Source organism: Camponotus vicinus, unplaced genomic scaffold, assembly GCF_025532165.1.
Source record: "Camponotus vicinus isolate PSW18456_S1 unplaced genomic scaffold, iyCamVici1.0 SCAF_1, whole genome shotgun sequence".
NCBI classification, from domain to species: domain Eukaryota; kingdom Metazoa; phylum Arthropoda; class Insecta; order Hymenoptera; family Formicidae; genus Camponotus; species Camponotus vicinus.
The window spans coordinates 4560723-4582967 of NW_028141945.1; the positions used below are offsets into that span (position 1 = coordinate 4560723).

Below are 22245 nucleotides of genomic sequence, written 5' to 3' on the forward strand. Positions count from 1 at the left end.
ACTGCTTTAACAGAAGCCGTTATTTCTATTGTTATACAGAAATAGTCTGATTTCAAAATTTGGCACTTGTAATAATCTTTCGCAGATCATTTTATTTATTTTTGCACGTTGCAGCCGCTGTCTCGTGAATTTCAAGGCAATCGACCTTTGAACGAACGTACGAAAATAATTGTTTGGCTCCGGACGAGCGTGAGAGAGATTATTTATTGAGAGCGTGCTTCTTGTGTAAATTAGAGAGAGACGATGATAGCCCGAAAAACAGAGAACAAATTTTGAACGATTAATGAGGGATGCGATACAAAACACGAGAATCTCACTATATCGTTTTGCAATTCCCCAAACCTCTTTTCAGGAAAATGTTAAGTAATAATAAAAATGCAAAAAAGTAACTTGGATAATATAATAAATAATACCATTATTTTCTTTTTTCAAAATTTAAAGAGAAACTCGATGCAAGAAACATGTCTTAAAAATCGCATAATTGTTTAAATTATTTATCGCACCAGAATAGTTTACTTTACATAAAAAATAATGTACTTGCTATTCTATTTCTGAAGCTGTAATTGTTTAAAACAATTTTTAAAAGATTTTAAAACCTATATATACATAAAGAGAAGAAAAAGATAAGTAGCTATTTAATTGGTAATATTGAATTTAATCAAGCAATATGAAATTTAGTTAATCTTTTATAAATTGTGTTATATGTATAGCAATTTTACATGAGATGAAAATTGAATGATGCAGTCGAGAATAAATTGCTAATTCCATTTATATGTATATACAAGATGATTCGTTCTCTATCGAACATGTTCCAAAGAGCAGCCGAGGTAACTCAATTTGCGATACCCCGCTTTCTACGATTCGCACATGGCTTAGCTATCCCGCCGCGCGATAAATTCTAAGCCAACGTGATTCGACACTCTTTTCGTCATTGAGCACCATGGAGTGTATTGCGCGGTTTATGAAGGGCAAGGGTCGATTCCTTCGAAGGAATCGCACGATCGTTTAATAGGTGTCTTTTCTGGTCGATAACAGTCATCAGAGGGAGCGAATGGATCTCTCGCCTTTCCCGGCGATCATAGGTCGTTATGTCATTAACGAGCGCATCGTCGCCCACCTAAACGCACTCTGCGTACGCGCACATCGCAGTTGTGAGCACGCACACGCGGTTATTATTATGCGCGTAGTGCCAGGCGACGACGCGCGACCGCGGCACGCCTATCCTTTTCGCACCGGCGGCGACTCGAAATCATCGACCTCGTCGAAGAGCCTGCTCTATCATCGTCGTGTTCTTTATGAGCTTGATGTTGAACGCTGGATGCTGTACTGTGCGAATGTATATCGTGCACAAATTAAAAATAACAAAAAATGATCCTTGCCTTGATAGTGAGAAAATAACTTGACTATAAAAATGAAAATTGGGTTAATTTTTCAGATTTTTTATACACGAATATTTTCTTATATTTGAGTTAATCTCATAATGCAAGATTTTAAGAAATTAACTCTTTGAATGTGCACTTGTCTAAAATTCCACAGAGTACACATGGGGTCAGAGTAACCCTGAGTAATTTTTTAACAGATATAAGAAGGGATTATGAGAACTATTTTCATTAAACACACAAAATTTAAATACCTGCAATTAAAAAAAAATATACGTAAAAAAATGAAAGCACGCGAAAAAAACATGTTATTTTGTAAATAAATTTAAACGATTTTTAGAGCTAAACGTTTAAAGGAAGAATCGACAGATTTATGCAATAGATTCGGACGAAACTTTTAATTTTGAAATATTATTGATACCAAAAAAATTTTTGAGCTATAATAACCTTCTGTGCACAGTTGAAAGATTAATCTCTTTAATTGATTCTTGAATTTTTGATGTTAATAACTGCTTGCTCTATAATTTCTCCATCCGTTAAGGAACTAAAATATGGATATATCCTATCTATATTAATTTAATTAAAATTTTAGACGAGATAAAAAGTTTTATCTTTTTCTTCTCTTTCTACTAAATTACACTGACCGCCGTGAGAGGCAATAATGATGACGTAATAATTACAACGCTCGCACGAATCATTGCACAGGATCAAATAATTTTTGTATCAATAATTGAATCATAATTAAGCTTCGCCCACGGGCGAAATTAAATATTTGCTGCGTGAGCTATTCTGATCCTTTTATTGGAAATGAGGTCGAAAACCGCGATTTTTTATTCGCGGATAAAAGAGGCTCTGATTTTATATTTGCGAGAGACAAGCTGCATTTTAATCTACTTATTTTCAGTCGCTAGTTCCGCGAAAAGGATCACATGATGTACACGATATATTTAATAATATATTATAACGTATACATATATATATGTGTGTGTATAAGGAATTATACTTTTGAAATCGAACGGACGGAGTAGATAAAAAGAATTTGCTGTCAAATATTTCAAACGCTTCGACGTTTAAATTGAAAACTAGCTTAGTTACGGCGGGCGCGCTTTTAATTCCGCATTCGAATAAAATTCCATTGCATAAAATATTCAGAATAGCTGGATTTCGACGAATTTATTTTCCATGCGCGCGCATCGCTGAATTCGCAGTTGATTGCAGGTTTTGATTCGATTGTTTTTCACTCCGTTCCATTTGCGAGGCGCTGTACGGAAGAAAATCCATTTTTTAAATAAACAATTTTGTTTTCGGAAAAGTAGTTTGCTAATCAAATGGTGAGCAGTTAGATAAAATATACATTTACGATGAACGTGAATATACAATATGTTTTATTTCTTTATTGAATTTCATTTTAATAATAAGTTTCTCCTGCAACTATTTAATTTTCAAAATTAAGAATTTAGTGAATTTTCAAGCCTGCTTAGCTTTTAATGGAGAATAAATTTATTTAATACGTTTATATTATTCGAAAGGTATTTTGATTAAGACGAAAATTGCGAATTTTATAATCTCTTTCTCTCTTATTAAAAAATTTATCATTATAATCAATCAAAGTAAATAAAATAATTCCGACTTGATTTAATTATAGCGAATGTTTATATCTTAAAATTAGAATACCAAGTCTGTGCTTCTCTATCTGATTGTGTGTCTGTTTTAAGAGGTTCTGTTCTTTCGGTTTTATTTAGCAGAGCTGAAATAAGAGTCGACATCAAGAGGAAACACAATTTGAGAGATTAAGCGACATTTTGTTTTAATTAAAGCTTTCGGTGTGGTAATATATTTTTAGTGCTTTAATCAAGTCGCGCCGCGGGCCAGCAGTAAAATCATAAGTGGCGTTTTATTTATCTGAGCTAAATAAAGGAAACGCACGATATAACGGACGAGAAATTATGCTTTCTTTTAATCAAATTATTATAGAGATTGCGATTGAAATATATATATATATATATATATTTAATATTTTTGAATTAACATTATTAAAATGACAAATGAAAGTACGAGTGGAAATTTCTTTAAAATTTCATTAACATCTTCTGTATTAAGCGAGTCAGCTTCCACGCATGCTCTCTCTCTCTCTCTCTTTCTCTTTTAAATCTCACTTACCTTCTCAATAAGGTAAACCGGAAATCCTGGTAATATAAGTAACAAGTAATTAATTCGATATCACAAAGTATAGTGTTCTTGCGGTAATTTCGCGTTCGTTACATGGTTTTGTGCCACCTCCCACGTTCACGATCTATTCTTCCTTTGTTTCTCTATATCTCTTTCTCTTTCGTTTTTCTAACGTACATATATTCACATATATGTTCTTCGTTTGTAATCGCCGCTTCTTTTCCCTCTCGTCGAGATTCTGAATTACAAATCATCAGTAATTTAACTCTTCATATACAATACTACCCGAGATATCGCGCTCCGAAGCGTCGTTATTGCGTCGCTCCTTCCGTGTTAGACCTCGTCATGGCTAGAGAATTGCTTCCTGTATTATCATTCTAGAATCAGAAAATAACTGCTGCAGCGCCATATTTTTCCTACGTATCAGTTTTATCTATATATTAATACATTTTAAAATACAACACCGCGAGAGTTAATGATGCTGGACAAGATATCAAGAATGATAGTTTCTGATGGGTAGGAGAACAGCTTCTCTCCACGCGTTCCTCATTTTCACACACACACATACACACATATTCACTCTCGTACGCAAAAGGCTATTCTAATTGCCTGGATCGGCGTGAGTCAGCCCATTGTAACCGATTGTCTGCGAGACGAAGAACAGCGGTGGTCATTCTTTCGCGACGAATAAATCGATTTCGCACGCGATAAAGAGAGAAAACGTACGGAAATGTCACGGTATGGATAGACGAGTATTCGTTCTTTTCCTCGATCGTAAGCAGCGGAAAATATAGGTTCCGACAAGCCGTGAAGTAAAAAACAACAAGTCTATCTGTTGGCGTGACTTATTGTCTTTGTTTTGCACTCAAGTTTTATCTAAATTAGATTACGATTTCTACGTGAAAAATGCACGTTATTATCTGTTAAAAATTATCTCGATGACGTTAATAAAAGATCATATCATATCAGATTTTTGTACAAAAATACTTTATTATCTCTTTTGAAAATGTAATTAACGGATCAGTAGGCTATTTTACATTTTACGAATTCAATTTCCATCGCTTTTACATTGACAAGAATGGGAAGCCTCTGATATTATTTTAATCCGAATATAATCTTGATGAAGAATATTAAATATTTTCCCATAGCGTGGCACATGGCAAATGAATTATTTAACCATCAAAAATTAGCTTTTTTGATCAAATATCGAGCGAAAGAAAGAGAAGAATCTGGCTCTGATCGAGATTAAGAACAAGCGCTGCTGAACAAAGTTTTCGTAAGTTTCGTGGCTGCACCGTGAAACGCTAGAAAAACGTTGTGTACATCATTTTGCATCGTTGTTTCGCGCGCAGAGTTTCTCCTTTATCTAATCCTCATCGATCTTAACTTGGTCCGTTCGCTGCGCCAGACGCGCCAAGTTTTCCCAGACTCCCTTCCGCGAAAGTTTGGCGTCGTTCAAAAACTTTCCGCTTCGAAGCTCGTTGGTCGGGACAACACGCTAACGTTGTCGCCGGTAGTACATATTTCGTCTCATTACAAGAGAAACACCGAGTGTAGGCCAGGGAGCGTAATTACTCGGTCGCGTTGTGTCGGTCGTATTTAACGGGACGGCGACGCGATACCACCACGGTATATCTCTCGGTAACAAGCGACCGTCTGTTTGCGTTACGTGATACGGCATTACATGTTCGCATTTCTGCCGTGGACATCTCGCGACGGAACGGCAATGGTAAACGAGAACATAATCGTCACGGTCTCCCGCGATGCGATGGGTCTCCGTCAACTTTGCTACGGGTTCGCAACAATCTCGCTCTCGTTCGGCATCGCCGTAAATGTATACGCGTCAAAGTGCTCCGTGGAATTAATTAATTTCCGCGCTCTCCGACTTGGTCCCGCCGGAAATAATTCTGTGTGCACGCCCGACACAAAGGACCCGCTCTCTCGTGGTCGAAATTAAATAAGACGCCGTCGAGTTTGGTTTTGTTTCGGTCAGCCACAATAGTTATATTGTGGTTTGCGCGAAACGATGACGATTGCGTGTGCGTACGTGTATTATTTATACTACGCATTGTCATCGTGCATTGTTGTTGACCGCAAATTTTGGCTCTCGCAAGAGATTAACCGCAATGTTTAATTAGAAACATGCTGAATAGACGAGAACAAACGAAATCATTCAAATATGAGATGATAAATGCAGAAAAAAAACATGGAAAGAATTTTAATTAAGAGCTATTGATAATAACTGAAAATGTTGAAAAATATTTATTGAATTTATTGAATTTACTCCTTCGATTATTCTATATTCATTTATCTATACGCGTCATTTCGCTTAATTAACATACATACTAAGCTCGAATTGCTCAAAAGGGGCCAACGGGGTATGATAAACCGTTCGTCTGTGTGTCTATGTATATATGTATGTTGTGTCCACAGCCATGAATTATTATTCGCATCTCAGCCACTCGATCTCTCTCTCTTTCTCTTTCTGTCTCTCGCCGTGTCCGGACAATTATATCCGGCCGCTAATCGATGCCGCGCGCGATACAAGCCATCAATCAGCAATAATAAATCTCCGAACGAGATCGCGCTCTTCTCTCTTATTAAATTACCGCGCGCTCGAGGACCGCGGCGGACTCCTCGAATTATTTACGGCGCTCGAAATATCAGCCCGTCCATCAGCCGTCACGTAGAAATCACATTTCCGGGCATGCCGGCGCGTCATTCCAACGTCGTTTCGCGCGCTAATTTATTTGTCCGCTTTTTACTCCCGACTGCCGCCAACCTACGGTTGGCAAAAGACGGAGGGAGTATGCGTTTCACCGAGCTCGGATCGGTTGTTACCACTTTTCTTAATAACAATAACATAGTTATCGGTGTCATCTTTTGCACATCAGTTTTTTATTAATTCGAGAAAGCGACGGCAGCAATAGCAGTGGCGGTAGCTTGGCCAACAATAAAATGCGACAATACAGTGGGTGGAAAAAGTAAAAGAGACGCAGGTCAACTTGCATACTTAGGGTCTCATTTACGCGATTCTTTCAGAAAAATTGCAATTTTGCAAACGGTAAAAGAATAGCGTTTTGTCACTTTATTGGAAAATGCGCAGAGAGAAAGATTTTCCTGAATAAAATTTAATTTTTTTGAATATTGGAAAATAAATATAAATGTACAATCTATCTAGAAAAAACGGGATATAACGTTTAAAAGCAAAAACTATGCAATTTAGAAATATCTGTTCCGAAAGAATGCGCGTCATATGCGCAACATTCGATGGTAAAAAATGGTATAAAAAAGTTCCCGCCTTTCCCTTTGCCTTTCTGACAAATATGACTCTGTCCGGGGATTTAAAGGCGCGGCATTAGCGTTTACGACGGTTCCTCTTTAAGGTCGCCGCGGGGTTGGAGAGCGGTCGATACCGTCGTCTCGAAACAACCCCAGCCCCTCCCATCCCTCTCCGCCATTCGTCTCTTTCCCGCGTTCTCCTGTTCCACAGCATTGTAACTGGCGCACACGAGAGCCTGTGGATACCGGAGGGGTAGCGAAGAAGGGTAAGCGTGCTGGGTCTCGAAGCAGAAGGGGATAGTGGAGGACACGCTCATTCAGGATGGATGGGTGCTCTGTGTTTATCAAAGGGGCTGCCGGCGACCTCGCAAATACCCCGACGTGACGGGGCCCCGCGTCTCCCACATCTCGTCGCGTAAATACTTTACGTGAAATTTGCTTTTCCACTTCCTCAAAGTTGTTGTTCTTCCTTGTTGTTCTATATAATCGGTGGTCTCCATACAATTATAAACATTAACATTCTTTGTAATTATAGCGATTAGGTTAATTGTATAAAAATCAATATTTGAAACATGAAATTCTTGCTTTTTCTCGCGGATATGTGATTTAAGATTTGATTTTTTTATGTTATTCCTTACATTATATAATTATAGTATTCTTACATTACTAATTCTATAAAAAACATTTATTAAAAATATTGCATCATTTTTCTGCTTTTAAGTTAATTTATCGGAATTGGAATGAGATTAGAAAAACTAGTGCACTGTTAATAATTCTTCTTCTAATGCATTTTAACGGTCAGGTTTATCGGGGAGGAAATAGTTGTAGGGATACATTGAATTACGTCGCGCAATTTTCTCACGCGGAACTTTTAGGTCAGCCCGAAAATTGGATAGCACATCGTAGAATTAACGCGAACAAACTACCGTCGAGCTAAACTGAACCGACGCTTGAGATACTCTCATCTCAGTTACAAGGAAGTATACAAGAGGGGTGCGAGTTGAGCAGTCAGCAAACTGTTTCGCAAATGAAAAACTGCAACTATCCATCCGATCCCTCGTCGTTTCCCTACGTGTTGGTTAATTTCGCTCGTCAGTTCGGGGAAACTTTCCCGAACACCCTAGGTTCGTCCCTTCTCACTCGCGCCCTTCCCATTTACCTAGCTACCGTGACGTATGTATTCCGGGAAGATGCGTTTTCGTGTTCGAGAGGGGTGTTTCTCGAGCATGCGAGAAACTCTCTCCCTCTCTTTCTCTCTCTCTTTGTCTGCCTGGAATTCGCGGTTCACTTCGTTCGACGGGTTCCGTGAGCGAAATTACGGCGTAAACGCCAAATTATCGAAGCTGCGCCGGTTCACCGTTCGCGGTCGACCGCCAATCTCGACCCCTCGCTCCTCGATCGAGTACTACGAAATTCTGCGGCGAATCGACTTATTCGCTGGTAAATCGGATTTAGATTCGACCCTCTTCTGTTACGCGCGAATCGAGTAATCGAGTTCCCGACAATCGCGGCGGCGGCGCCGGCGGCCAATTCGCCGCGCGCTCGGTTTGCGAAAAACAATCTTGCCGCTTCGATTCTCGCTCGTTTTGCCGATTCTATCCGGACAGTAGGATCGATCTCCCCGCAAACTCGCATGAAATTGTCCCACGCCATTCTCAATCTGGACGTCGTTTCCGTCGTAAGTTTATTACTTGATCGTCGAACGTATCGATTCGTTGAATGTGTCGAAGTAGAGCTTGGTATGCTTCGTTAGTAAAGTGGATTGAAACCAAGTCAAATTAGAGAAAAAGATTTTATTTTCCCTGTCTAGCTTAATATCAAAAAAGTGCAAAACTTTAAGGATTGTGCATGATTGAGAGAGAGAGAGAGAGAGAGAGGGAGATATTTATTTGTCGAGAAACTTTTCTCATTTGAAAAGTTAATTTGGAGAATTTTGACAATTATAATCTGTTAGATTTTTTGCATCTCATATAATTCATTATAACTTTCGAATAATTTAGTCATTGTTATTTACTATTACTGTTTTTTCACCATCGTAAAATTATGCGGTAAAAAAAAAATTAGAAAAATATGAGATTCTCATGGTGCGCTTTTTGCAGTGATATTACGGTTTGTTACGAGACAGCGGAAAATGTTTACATCACACGGACTCAGATTTTTGCGGATGCTTTTTATCTTGATTCACGAAGGTTGCTATGCAGGTCGTAACAACAAACTTTGAGAAAAACAACGGCTCGTAAAAGACGAAATATTGCCTGCGCGATGTAGGAGCAATAAAACTGAGAAACTAAATCCGCGTCGAGTAACGTGAAAGTCGGAGTAACGTCAGTCGGAGAACCGACTTGCCGCTAATACACGACGTGCGTTGTGCGTGTCACGATGCTTTTCCTTCATGCTCATCCTTTCTCGAGCGCTTAGCGCGGCTTATGTTATTCTCGTACCCTTCATCCGTTACACACTGTTTGCTGTTCGAGATGAATTATCTTGTACCACGTCTCGTTGGATGTCAGTCCGCGCGTGATGAAATACGATCGTGTCTCTTCATCTATCTTTATTAGATCAGTCTTCGGAGTGAAACGAAAAAAGACAAAATGTCACGATTGCTGGATTTTAACGATCAAATGATAACTGTCGGCGTTTATAGATGCTTATCAAGGATAAAATTATTTCTGCCAAGAATAGTTGACGAATAACGAAAGATATCGTAATAATTTGAAGGACATAAATTTTGATATTTTAATGTTCACACAACATTTTCGACAATTTTTAATTATTTAAATGATGTTTGTTCGATAGAATATATTACAGCATCGAATAAATAAATTACAGAAAATAAGTTTCGAATTTTACATGTCGACAAAATTTAAATAACAATTCTTTTTTCCGAATTCTTTTCCATTGTTGTGAATTTTTAACAGTAATATATTTTTCATCGCGCACGTTTGAAATCGCGTCGGGAATCTTTGTTGTATTTTCTCACGCGCCGATTCACACTCGAGAAGCGAGATATTATTACGAATCATATCTCGTCCGAAGAAGAAATATTCGAAAAAAATACGAACCAATGGAAAATATGGCAAATCCTTGCTTTAGCGAGACGTGCATAAGAAGCGTATTTCCTGAGACTCGATTTGTGGAAACGTCAGGTAAAAGGCGAGGATTCCAATTGAACCGAATCGAATCGAAACAAACGTGCGGTATTATCGATAAAAAGGTGAAAGTGTCGGAGAGAATCTCGGCGAACGCTCGCCGAGCACGCTTCGCAAACATTTGTCAATCGACGCGCGGCTTAACCTGCTTCCTTTTTCTCTTTTCGCGCACGAACGCGCGATATGTCGGTCGAGACGTCGTGACCTCTTCTGCTTCGCTTCTTTGACTAATTCTCCTTGCGAAATTGGAACTCGCCGAAGACTCCCCCGAATGAATTATCGTGCATGAGAATGTATTCTCGGCTGCAATCGTCATTATCGTTTGCCAGTTTTTATCTCTCGTTTCTGTGCGTTTCCTGATAGTTATTGAGAAACCGCTTCCCAGACTATGCCATCAAATTGGATAAAAACGATTGATTTATGTGCTTCCACCCGAGTTACGTACTCATTCGGGTTAACATGGAAAATATCTTCTTTCTTCAATGACCTTTCACCTCGGTGCACATCGCTCCCGTAATTTGTCGTGATCTCTATTTCTGCGGCTTTTCCATTTCTTATCGCTCTGAATATCAAAATAAAATATTAAAGGATTATTTATTCCCAGTGCGAGAAAGAGTGTCGAGAGAATAAAAAGAAGAAATATTTCTATTAATTTTGATGCTCTTTTTAAAAGTTTGATTTGTATGAATTATTAAGTCGCGATAGAATGATTTCATATCTGTTTCTTTCGCAAGATAATTTCACTCGACAATGCTGTCACTTGGCTCATTTTATAACGTTAGCAAGTGTCTTGACAAAATTAAATCAATATCGAGTGAATTAACTTAATTAAGTTCTTATCTTCTTAATCCTCAATCTAAGTCAAATTTTATGCGATGCATAATCTTGCGCAATTTCACTAATCAATGCCTCGATGATTGCACTCGCATTGCTTATTTAATGACCTTGCCGTACTCTTTCGCCTGGCCGCAACTGGCGAAAGCCGGAGGAACGAGCTTGTGCGTCAGCTTTGAGATAATCCGCTCGATCGAGCCTGCGCTCTCGGCGAATATGTCTCGACGATCGAGGCACGAAGATCGATCGATCCTTCGTCGAACGTCGGCGCGCTGAATGAGACACTCCGGGGGAGAGCGTGAGAGAGCGCGATATTGCCAGCTGCAGCAAACGGCAAAGTGCAGCAACCGGTTCGATAATGACGTGTTGAACGGGTAAACGAGGCAAGTAGTCTCGGAGGAGAGGCGGGAGAGGAAGAAACGGAGACGGGGAGGATCGCAAAGGGAGGCCATGGAACAGACTTTGCGACTTCGCGTATATTGAGCATCGATGCCCATTAAACTCGCTGAGGAATCGCTGTACCCGACAAAAGGACAGAAACTGCACAAAGAGTTGTGCACACGAGACGATCCTGCCGCCTTTATATTAGATAGTATTTGATTGATCGATCGGTCGCGATCACTTGTTACGACATTCTGATCACTTCCTTTGGATTTTAGCAAAAAATTTTACTGCAATTTTCTCTATTGGTCTGCTATAATTGAAGAACTTTTCATATTAAAACATTGATTTAGATGAAAATTAAAATAATAAATATGCGAATAATAAATATACGAAATAATAAATATGCGAAGAAAGAAATATAAAAGTGGACGAAATTGAACTTTTGTTTAGATTTAATATATTAATTTATGGAAAATTAAATTCTTTTATATGACTGTAGTGGACACATAAAATTTTGTATTTTATTTTATATAATATAATATAAATTATTATTATAATTATTTTTATAATGATTATAATAATTATTTTTATAATGATTATAATAATTATTTTATAATATAAAACAAACGTAATCATGATGTTAAAATTTCAATAGTAAACAGAAATTGTTGCGTCAAAATGACACATTTTTAATTCGTGAATAATTTTATTTTTAAAAATTTCTATCGTTAGGTAAAAATCTTATCGATGGTAATGCACTTTAAAGCTAACAAAGCACAATCATTGCATGGAAAATCGCTCCAATGGGAAATGAAAACATAGCCAAGGCCAGCAGCATTTTATTGAAATTTAAATGATATCCGTAAATATTTGTACAATACATCAGAGTCGAATCGGTCGTGACTCTGACGTAATTTGCGGTTGTTGTGTAACGAGCGAAAATACTCTTCGCAAAGTATTTCCGACGGTGACTACGATAAATTAATGACTCGTCGCAACGTCGAGGTCAACAAACAGCTATGGCTAGAAGAAGTTACGTTTGTATTAATAACCACAACTTCATCATCAACTCAGGATGTAAGTCATAAAGAAAAAGAACCAGTGAGATAAATTACGAACTAGACCTAAGATTATAAATATGCACCTGAAAGTACATATAAATATTTGATGAGTGCATTTTTAACACGACGATATAAAAATGGAATTATAATAAATAGATGTTTTATAAATGAAATGATAGTTATTTCATAATTTATTTTTTGTTATAAAATTATAAAAGAAATACTTTTATTAGTTGAAAATTAATGCAAAAGAATGAAGTTTGCATTTAATGCACGGCGTGATGTAATGGTGCCTGGAAGTTGCTCTAGATTTCAACTCCATCGATGGATGGGAGTTTAAAAATAGTGCATCCGTGTGTGTAAACAGAAAAGGCTGACAGGTACGTAAACATCTGGAGCACCATACCTTCGACTTCGTTTATAAATTAATCCGGGCGTCATTTACTCGAGCGGCTAGGCCGACGAGAGAAATTAAGAAGAAGACGAAACCGCTTCGAAATGCTAGACACGCGCGTTTCTCGCCAAGTCGATTCTCCAAGACCTTGACAAGCAAAGAAAAAATCGGAACACCGGTCACACTCGTAAATGGTTGACTGGCCGCTGCTTTGTAAAAGCGCACCTGGCGACACGTTTTTGTATCCGTTCATGGACATCGCACCTTTAATGACCACGACCTTTTTGCTTTCGGAAAATGACGAGAATACTGGAGAGACGTTTAGTATTTCACTCACTTTATTCTATCTACTTTAAAACAAAAAATATATATATATTATTGTTGTTATTCCTAAGTATATTTCCAATTAATTTTTTCATATTAAGATTTAATTGCTAAAGAAATTAATAATATTTTCCAAACCGAAGAATTCTGTCGCTGTCAATCATGGCGTTACGTCATTGATTACAGCTGACCAAGTATTGAAATGCAAGGACGAAATGCGTTATTAATCGGATACCTAAACGACGCGTTTACGTGTAATTTTAGAGCATGCCGTTAGCGTTACCGCCTTTGTTCCCAACTAGCCACCCTAAGTCATTATGTGACCGAGTGCGCGCGTTTGTCGGACTATTCAGCGCGATGTTTGTCGCGCCCACCAACATGCCAGGCTATTAACGATGTCTTTTGTTTCAGGTAAATATGCAGCGTGCTTATTGCCTCCCATCCCTCACCCACTGATGACCCGCCATGGTAAGTCTCATGGGAGTTTCGTTCTTTCAAGCAATATTATACGTATAATACGCGAATGTACGACATGACTAGTTTAATTATTCGATCATAAATCGTTGAAGTGAAAAAGTCGAACTTATCTTATTTTCTTCTCGATATCCGTTTTGCAAGTTGCTTAACAACTTTCTTAGAGAACTTTTCCTCGCAACGCACGTTATTTTTCTATTTTATCTCGACTCGATGAAGCGATATCAAGTAGAATTTATACGACGTTATTGAGAGAAGAGGCGATGCTCTCAATTTACAGTGCAGTGAGAGAACTCTTCGTGAACATAGAAACTATTACACAATCAAAGTCCAGCTATGTCGAGAAGTGAGCGACGATAACCCTCGTGTATATCGATGATAGACGTAATAAACGGCGGTTATTTATAAAACAAGACGAAAGAAAACGCAAATTTGCGAGCGTCAAGCTTTTAAATCGAGATGTCGCGAGATAAGAGCGTCGCTAAAAACGCGATCGCGCAAAATCTCGCGGTACCCACGTTTCTTTTCTCTCGCGTGACGATAAATTAATTTCCTTGGAAATAATTATGCTCGCTCTCCGACTCGCCCACCGCTATCTGCTTGATTCATCGCGCGATTAGGTGGTAAATGCACGTTTCTCCAACAAACGCATACCTGCATATGCGTACGTAAGTCGTTTCTCTCATCTAGCCGGTCGCTCATGGTACGGTTTTTCTCATATTCGTGGTGGTTCACGCTGAACCAGCCATAAGCTGCTGTTATTTTTCCCCAAACGCGTTTATTTCGCTTTCGTTGCGTCCATTTTTGTCGTCCCCGGTACTCGTCCCGTTATTTTTCTTGCGTTGTTCCATTTTATTGCCAGTAGTTTTTCTCGACCATCGCTCGCGACACGCGAACGCAGTTATAGCGGAACTATGGTAAATATAAATTCTTTTTGTGCTGACAATGCTATTTATTGATCAACACAAAGTCGATTTTTCTTCCTCGAAAATGTCATGACTCGTAGCCTTCGGGTTATAAATTTAATTAAACAAAGTTCTTTTTCTACAAGTTTTTTTCTTGCTAAATGAAAACTACTTTAGATATCTCTTTACAGAGTAAAATGAGTTTAAATGTTTCCAAGTGTGAAAGAATTTACGTTGACAATATATAAATTAGTAAGATATTTAATTATAGTATAATTCAAATTCGTTCTCTCGTTTGTTTCCTGGTTCGTTGATGAGAAATTATAAAGGAAGAACAAGTTAAACATGCAAATATCGCGGTTTCTTCTAAAAAAAACGAGCTTTAGAAAACGCTAAACACGCGTCTGTTGTAAGCGTGCGGCTGCATTATTTATGGAGCCACATTTGTTTCTGTTTAACTATCCACGACTTTGCTGAACTTTTGAATATTCCATATTGCAGATATAGTCATCGGCGGAAATATTTCGAGGATGCGACAAAAGTTTCGTCGCACGTATATAATAACTATATTTTCCGCGTTCAAATTAGGATGATTAAGTAGCTGTCCAGTGTTCTGTTGTAAAACCAAGAATGACATATCTTATTATACTTTATTGTATCATAAATAATCTTGTTTGTTGGAATTTTAACATACACTAGCTGTATTTTTACGTATATTTTCGTACATATTTGTACATATAAACATGTCAAGAAGAATTTAAAATAAGAGAAAAATATTTAAATTCTTTACATATTTTTAATTTTTTCAGCGCGCAATCTTTCAAAACATTTGGAATGTATTGGTCGTATCATTGATTCATCGATGCAACTGCAAGTACAATATATTGCGTCCTCTTTTTTTCTTAAATTCTCGCTTCGACAAACTTGCTGTGTACGATGAACCTGGGTATCGTCATGATAACCCTTCACCATTCTTCTTTCTGTATCAGTATACACACACGGGGTTATCGGCGATCGGGGCGAACGACGAGAATGAAGTTCGTTGTTTCCGGGTAACATACAACGCATGATCTCGTTGCGAAATGAAGATTTTTCCGTTGCCACACAAACATATTGCGTATGTAAATACATTTATTATTGCAGTTTCAATGACAAAGTTATGTTATCGAGTCGCGAGAAAAATATGTATGTGTATATAAGCATAAAGTTTTAAAATAAAAAATGATATATCACACTCATGGAGCGAAAGATTATACGCGAGTTTGCATCGCAAAATTTATCTTTTTAATCACAATAAAAAATATTTATTTCAATATTATAACATTAAGATATCTAATGAATAAACCCAAAATTCAATCAGATTTGGTGTAATAACAAAATTAATAAAAATCACAAGATTGTATCTGGTTTCTTTATTAATTTATTCCAAGATATAATATTATTAATTTTTCACACACAAAATAATACCAATTTACATACACATACATACTTGGGTCTGATAAGTCAAGATATTTTTCCGGATAGATAGGATGGGCAGTCTCGTTTATAATTCGGTCAGTTCTGGCGGGTAATCGCGATCGTGTTATATCTCATCACGGCTGCAATACGCACGTGGTTCGTAATCATGGTGTTATCGTTATCCAGACGGCACATAGCCGTGTTATCGCGAGTACGTTGACTCTCACTAACGCGCACGCAGAAACCATCCGTTATCTCCGAGCGGTTGACTTCTCTCACTCGGAGAGCATTATCGTCGTAGACGAGGCAGATACCGTCCGCCACAAGATGATTGTAAAGGCCAACTAACGTCACGTCGTTGTTGCATGTGTTGGTCGAAACCGCCTCACAACGGCTGCAATATTCTCGTAAATCCTTTGCTCCGTAAGTAGGAAATCAGGGTAGGCGTTGGAAGGCCACTCAAGGTTACCATGTATTTTTAGAAAGTATAACGCGTGTGATGTAACGTTTTTAGAATAATCGCTTCACCGATAATCGCTACGATAATAACCCGCGGTCGCCTGACTCTTTTGGAAGAACCGGTTTCTTTTGAAGACGTGAACGTTTTATTACTTTCTAGACATATTTATTGATCCATCATATAACTATACGAAGACAATATATCGATTTTATGATTCTATATACTAAATAACGTGAAGGTAACATTTGACATTTGAAAAAAAAAACGTAATGAATAAAAATTTATTTTACATATGACATTATGTTCTCCACTGACGATCGATATCGTTTGTCTTTTTCTATTCCACGTATCTTGGGTTCTCTAAAACCCGTTTTAGCGAAAAGCTGTCAAACCAGATTTCGCACTGGTAAAGCCAGTTGTGGACAGATTTGTTTCTCTCTTTTTCTTTCTTTATTGTGGACATAAGGCAGAGCGTTTACAAAACGTATCCATCGGTTTATTTGGCTCGTTCTATATAAAAGCCTGAATTCTTTACGTTTTTACACGCTACAGGCCAGAAAATGAAGAGTAGGACCACTGTACAAAAGAACCTGTTCTGTAACAGGTACAGCTTAAACTGGCCTCTTCGCACTACAACGCGACACGTCATGTCGCTCTTGTAAACCAAAGCAGCCTAGTTGTAATAATGTCAGTCTTCCTCCCTTTCCTCTCTCTTTCTGTTTTTCCCTTTCATGGCAAAATAGTTTCGCAGACTTTCCTGTCACGTCGACATTCCGTGGACAATCGATATTTCAAAGTGCAATACGTTACATCGCGCATATGTTACCGACAGGTTTTTATAGTTGCACGCAACGGCATGATAGCTATAATATCTCATGAATGTGCGCTTTGAAATATCCCCTTTTTATTGACGTAAATAAATAACGAAATCGTATTTCTTGATTAATTTAAAGTGTATTTTACTTTAATATATAAGATGTTAAGTTCCATATCGAAGAAGTTGGAGAAATAAATTTTGTAGATTTTGGATGTCACTCGTGCCACGCTATAAACTACGTTAATAAAATGCAGAAACTGAAGTTTTAGAAAACGCAAAAATTGTGATATTTTATATCAAGTTTTTACATGAAAAAATGTTTAATTTTCTAGTAAAAATATTTACTCAATAAAAAAATGTATTCACCCGACAATAATCTATTATTGTATGTTTGGTATTTATGGTCATTCTGCGCGGTCGCGAAGAAGTAGGTCACGTTAAAAGGTACGCGCTAAAACCGATCGAGCGCGCGTCTCGACACGCGGTCGACAGCGTGTAATCTACTTTGTTAAGGCTATTTAAACGCCCTCGCGAGACTACCGTTTCCAGCATCGCGAGCTTTTCCCACGGCGAAAGCATGTGATGCTGATGATGCCGCGGAAGAATCCGGCTGGCCACAATGCAGAACAGGTTTTGGAAACGAGTCTCTTGAAACGCCGCGTGGCAGCTCGCCAGGTCCGTAATATGTCTGCACCTAATGTGACTCGTCTTCCTTCTCCTCTCCTTCATTTTATCTGCAGCTTATTCTCCGATCCCGAGATGTGTACGCGGCAGTTAATCCTCATCGTGCGGCTCTTCTCAACAAGCGACTCATAAACAGTCGTTTTTATCGCCCTATATGTAGCTAGGTGAGAGCCGTCGACCTTGGCGATGGTGTTCAGCATGATCGAAGCCGTGGTCGTTCGAAGGAGTTACGACGTCTCTTCGATCTCGCCAATTTTAACAGTCTTATTCAATATATTTAAAAAAGAGACCTGTTAAGAAATTTAAGTATATAAACTTTTTTTAAATAGCAGCATGAGAGAATACTAGTTGAATGCAATAGCATTTATTTTCAAGTTTCAAAATCGATGTTGCAAAATTTCATATGTAAATTTAAAAAAAATTGTTTAAAAAAAATTGTATGATTGAAGCTTTTTTCAAAATAAAGATTAACGCTCTTACTTTGATTGTAATTTTGAAAAAATCACAACGACATGTGAAGTAAAAGTACTAAAGCGAAGGGGAACTTCTTCGGATTGACTCGCCAAAAGTTCGCCGTCTCGGAAAATAATTTTCCCGATGGCGGGAAATGAACGGAAACAATTTCATCTGACGATTTTGTTGATTTAAAATGTGAAAACTCAAAATTCGCAGGATGAAGAACGACCTTTCTTACGGTAATTTAGAGCCTCTTAAGCAACTCTCATGATGACGATTCTGCACATCGACTAAAACGACTGTGTCGACTCAATTTAGACGGCCTGGAAACTAGGCAGCTCCCTATTTCTGTTGACACACTTTGTAATGGTCAGGAAAATCAGGTGCAGATAACGTTGGCGAGCATTTTGCGAACTTTGGACGATGCGCTTTATAAGTTCTTTCAGTCATTTTCTACGTAATCCCGATTATATCTCACGTGCGTAAATATTTATGCGTGACGATGCTATAATTTCTGCATATCAATCATTTTCCTCAAACGAATTGACCCGCGGAGAATAAGATATAATCTGATCTCGACACGCATACATGTCCACATCTTGCTGTGGATAAAAACGATTTCGAAATATCTTTGCGGCCTTGAAAAAACTAGTTGCACGCATAAAACGGTATATATTCATTATTCTCTTATAAATGTAAATAAATGGTTAGATTGATATATTATTAAATATATTTATATACTTAAAATATACTTGATATATTTACATTTATAAATAATATAAAATATATTATAATGATAGAAAGTATATAATTGATCAAATAAGATAAAAAGAGGAAAATATTTATTTATATAATATGTATGTAATATTAATGTGTATAATATTATAATGAATTTAAAATTAGACAGGGAGAAAAAAAGAAGAAAGAGGATGAATAATTTTAAATAACTCCATGCAAAATACTTAAAAATTTTTAACTTTTAATTTTAAAAATAATTGTATTCCTTTAATGAATTTAAAGTAAGCTTTTCTTCAAACAATAATTAATAAAGACTACTTAAATACCTCGCGGTAACTAAGTATAAAGTTAAATTGCTATTAAAGTAAACTCTACTTGACATTAAGCGAAAGATGGGATTTTATCGTCCCTTTTGCATCTCTTAATCGACTCTGCTTTCTTCGATTTATAATCCAAGTTTGTAGTTCAAGAACTATCGACCTTTCGACGCATCTACCAAGGGCAAATTGTTTGAATCTTGGACACGTCCGTATTACTGAACACCGCGTATATCGCGCTGGCTTAACGATGTAACTCGTAGTTACCGATAACGACCGACCGGCCGACCGCCCTTACGCAACGTGCTTAGAGTGCTGGCAATTAGGGTAATTGCATTCCGCGCTCGCGTACGTAGGCGAGGACGGAAAAGAGGCAGACCGAGACGAAAGAACGCGGAGTGATTTGCAAGTCAAACCTATCTACCTACCTACTTATCTGCCTGTCTTGCCTTCGCTCGCTCGTGAGGGAAAAAAACCTGAATAGGAAAACTCGACGCGTGTTTTCTAACGAGCCGAAGACCTTCGCGATAAAGGAAGAAAAAGTTGCAAATTATTCTCATCCATGTTATTAAGAAATAAGACCGGCTCTCTATCTTGCTCTCGAATATTGAATATCCGGAAATTTTTAACTCGCTCGTCACGACAATAATCGCATTTTTGCTTCAAGTCGTGCTCCTGGGGAACGAACGAAGATAAAACGAAGAACGGTTTGTCGAATAGATACAAGATGACGCAGTGAACGATCGAACCGTGAAAGCCGGTAATAATCATAGCGAAAAGCTGGAATTTCTCATGGACAGGCGATTCCCTTGATGGACTCTGTCTTTGTCCGTTCAGTCGTATTTAAAAACGCTCCTTCTTCTTCGTTAATAGCACTCCGGGTTGCAACCCCCCGCTCTCTTCCGACCCTGCACCCCATTGGCTTTTGTCTCCCTTGCGATTTTATTCACTATTCCTTGTCTCGTTTTCGCAATACATAACCTTCCTCTTTCATTCCTTGGTTTATTCATTCGCCCCGCTTCTTTCTTCTCGGTATTTCTTCGCGTTGGTACGGCGGTTTTTGTCAAAGAGGAATGGCGAGGAATGGAGGGAAGGTGAAAAGGAGGTGGAGTAAAACCGGTTTTTAAATAGGCGCCGTAATTATTTCCTCCCTGACTCGACAGAGAGAGGGAGGGAAGAGGGAAGAGGGAAAAGGAGATGGGCTTTGAAACGAGATGTATGATGCTGGTAGTTTCTTAAAAGCAAAAATTCGCAAATGGCGAATTATGGGTCCAATTATAAGACGCATATAAATTATATAAAAAATCTGGCATATGTATATTATAAGTAAAGTAATATTTCCCTTCGTTTTTAATAAGTGAAAGTAACTAAAAAGTAATTAAAATTATTTATAATTAATATAAAAGAGATATTTTTATGAGATGCATTTTATCGTTATTTCTTTTGATTCCACATACGAAAAACAGTATCTAAAATATCATGTGTTTATAAAAGTAAAAATTATTTCAGATCAAACAATAATTTATAAAGTTACTTAATATTGTAAATTTAAGAATTTTGACGAATAACATGAAGGTATAAAAGGTATTACTTGATAATATTAACATTTATTTTCTCTATCTTCCACAGATTCACTATATTTAGTTTTCTGTATAATTTTCCATCATAATTTTTTAATATATTTTAATGTATTTTAGATACTTTTTTTTATTTCTTTGTAATCATAGTCGCGCGCGCGTCTATTAATTAATGTTGTTCCATAAAGATGCTTTTGTGGTAGTTTTCATTTAATGATGATTGAAACCAAAGAGAGGATAGAGGATTCGCGTTTATTATGCCTGTTTCGCGCAGATAAACGAGGAAAAGAGAAATACAGATTCATGATTCATGCCATTGACAAGCATCGATAGCCGTGTGTAAATTTCGGAACAGTTCTGCGTTGTTTGCACAGTTCGCAGATATGAAAAAGATAATTTGTTATCTCCAACGAGTAATATATCACTAAACATACATTGGAAAATATCAATTTGTACTATACTATATGTATTTTTACATAAAACTGATTTGAAGGAATCTACTTTAATAAAATCTTTTTTTTTAAACTTGTTTATCACAAAAACTTATGTAACGTTGAAAATTAAGAAATTATATTTATAATATACAATTTAATAATTTAAAGAAGAATCGGTTTCTTATTAATTAATAATTTATTTATTTAAGAACATGTGCATGATTAATGTACATTATCACTTTATTACATTGAATATATCATATGAAATAAGGATATTGTCAGAGAGCGAGATATATATATATATATATGCAGATATATATATATAAATGATAAAGAAAATATTCATATTCTCACTTCAAGATTTATTAATCGAGATTATAATTACTGTAGGAAATGTTTTATATATATTAAAATATAATATAATGATTCTCGAGAGGAACTATTTTTTCTAGAGAAAAGTAAGCTTTTATTTTCTTTTCATTTTGATGTATATTCCATCGGACAATTCACGAGATCGAGCGGTGGAGCGACATATCCTCGTTGTATGGCGTACACGTGCGGGAAACACGATCGCGTCCAGCGTGTCTCGAATATCCTTCGTTGTAGGGGCGTAGGAGGTTGTAATGGGAGGGCAATAATCTCGAGGTTTGCGTAAGCACGGATGTGGAGCACAACGGAATATACGTCCATCGAAACACCCATATGTTCATAGAAACGCCCATGTTAGATTATCTCTAAATGCGATATTTACTTATTTCGTTATCTCTCGTATAAGAATTAAAATACAATTCATTAAGAAATAATGGTCGATATTTTCGTTTTAGAAGATATGAGCGACCGTTTAACGAGAACGGCAGGCTAATTGCATTCTCCAATTAATTAATCGATATAATCTCGCGTGTCAAAAGCGTCTCGACATTTAGCCACATATCGGGAAATTCAAATTAAA

General features: G+C 37.3%; 1 protein-coding gene and 1 long non-coding RNA gene across 8 annotated transcripts in view; one reads left to right on the forward strand and one right to left on the reverse strand.

Annotated features, from left to right (window-relative positions):
* Positions 1-22245, forward strand: part of Kdm3 (Lysine demethylase 3) — a 334026-nt gene that overhangs the window by 129732 nt on the left and 182049 nt on the right. For 4 of the 6 annotated variants that reach the window (XM_083094679.1, XM_083094698.1, XM_083094689.1 and 1 more), the window contains one exon: positions 13388-13444. The exons of the other annotated variants lie outside the window; for them this stretch is intronic. In XM_083094679.1, the coding sequence (XP_082950805.1) occupies positions 13388-13444 (57 nt within the window). The remainder of the gene's footprint in view (positions 1-13387; positions 13445-22245) is intronic. 6 annotated transcript variants of the gene reach the window in all.
* Positions 1956-10226, reverse strand: LOC145968986 (uncharacterized). 2 transcript variants are annotated; one of them, XR_014437935.1, is made up of 5 exons: positions 9893-10226; positions 9272-9394; positions 3540-3925; positions 3054-3126; positions 1956-2640 (listed from the first exon to the last, which is right to left on the reverse strand). It is a non-coding gene; the product is annotated as an uncharacterized LOC145968986 (long non-coding RNA). The 2 variants fall into 2 exon arrangements; XR_014437934.1 differs by lacking the exon at positions 3054-3126 and having other exon boundaries at positions 9893-10221.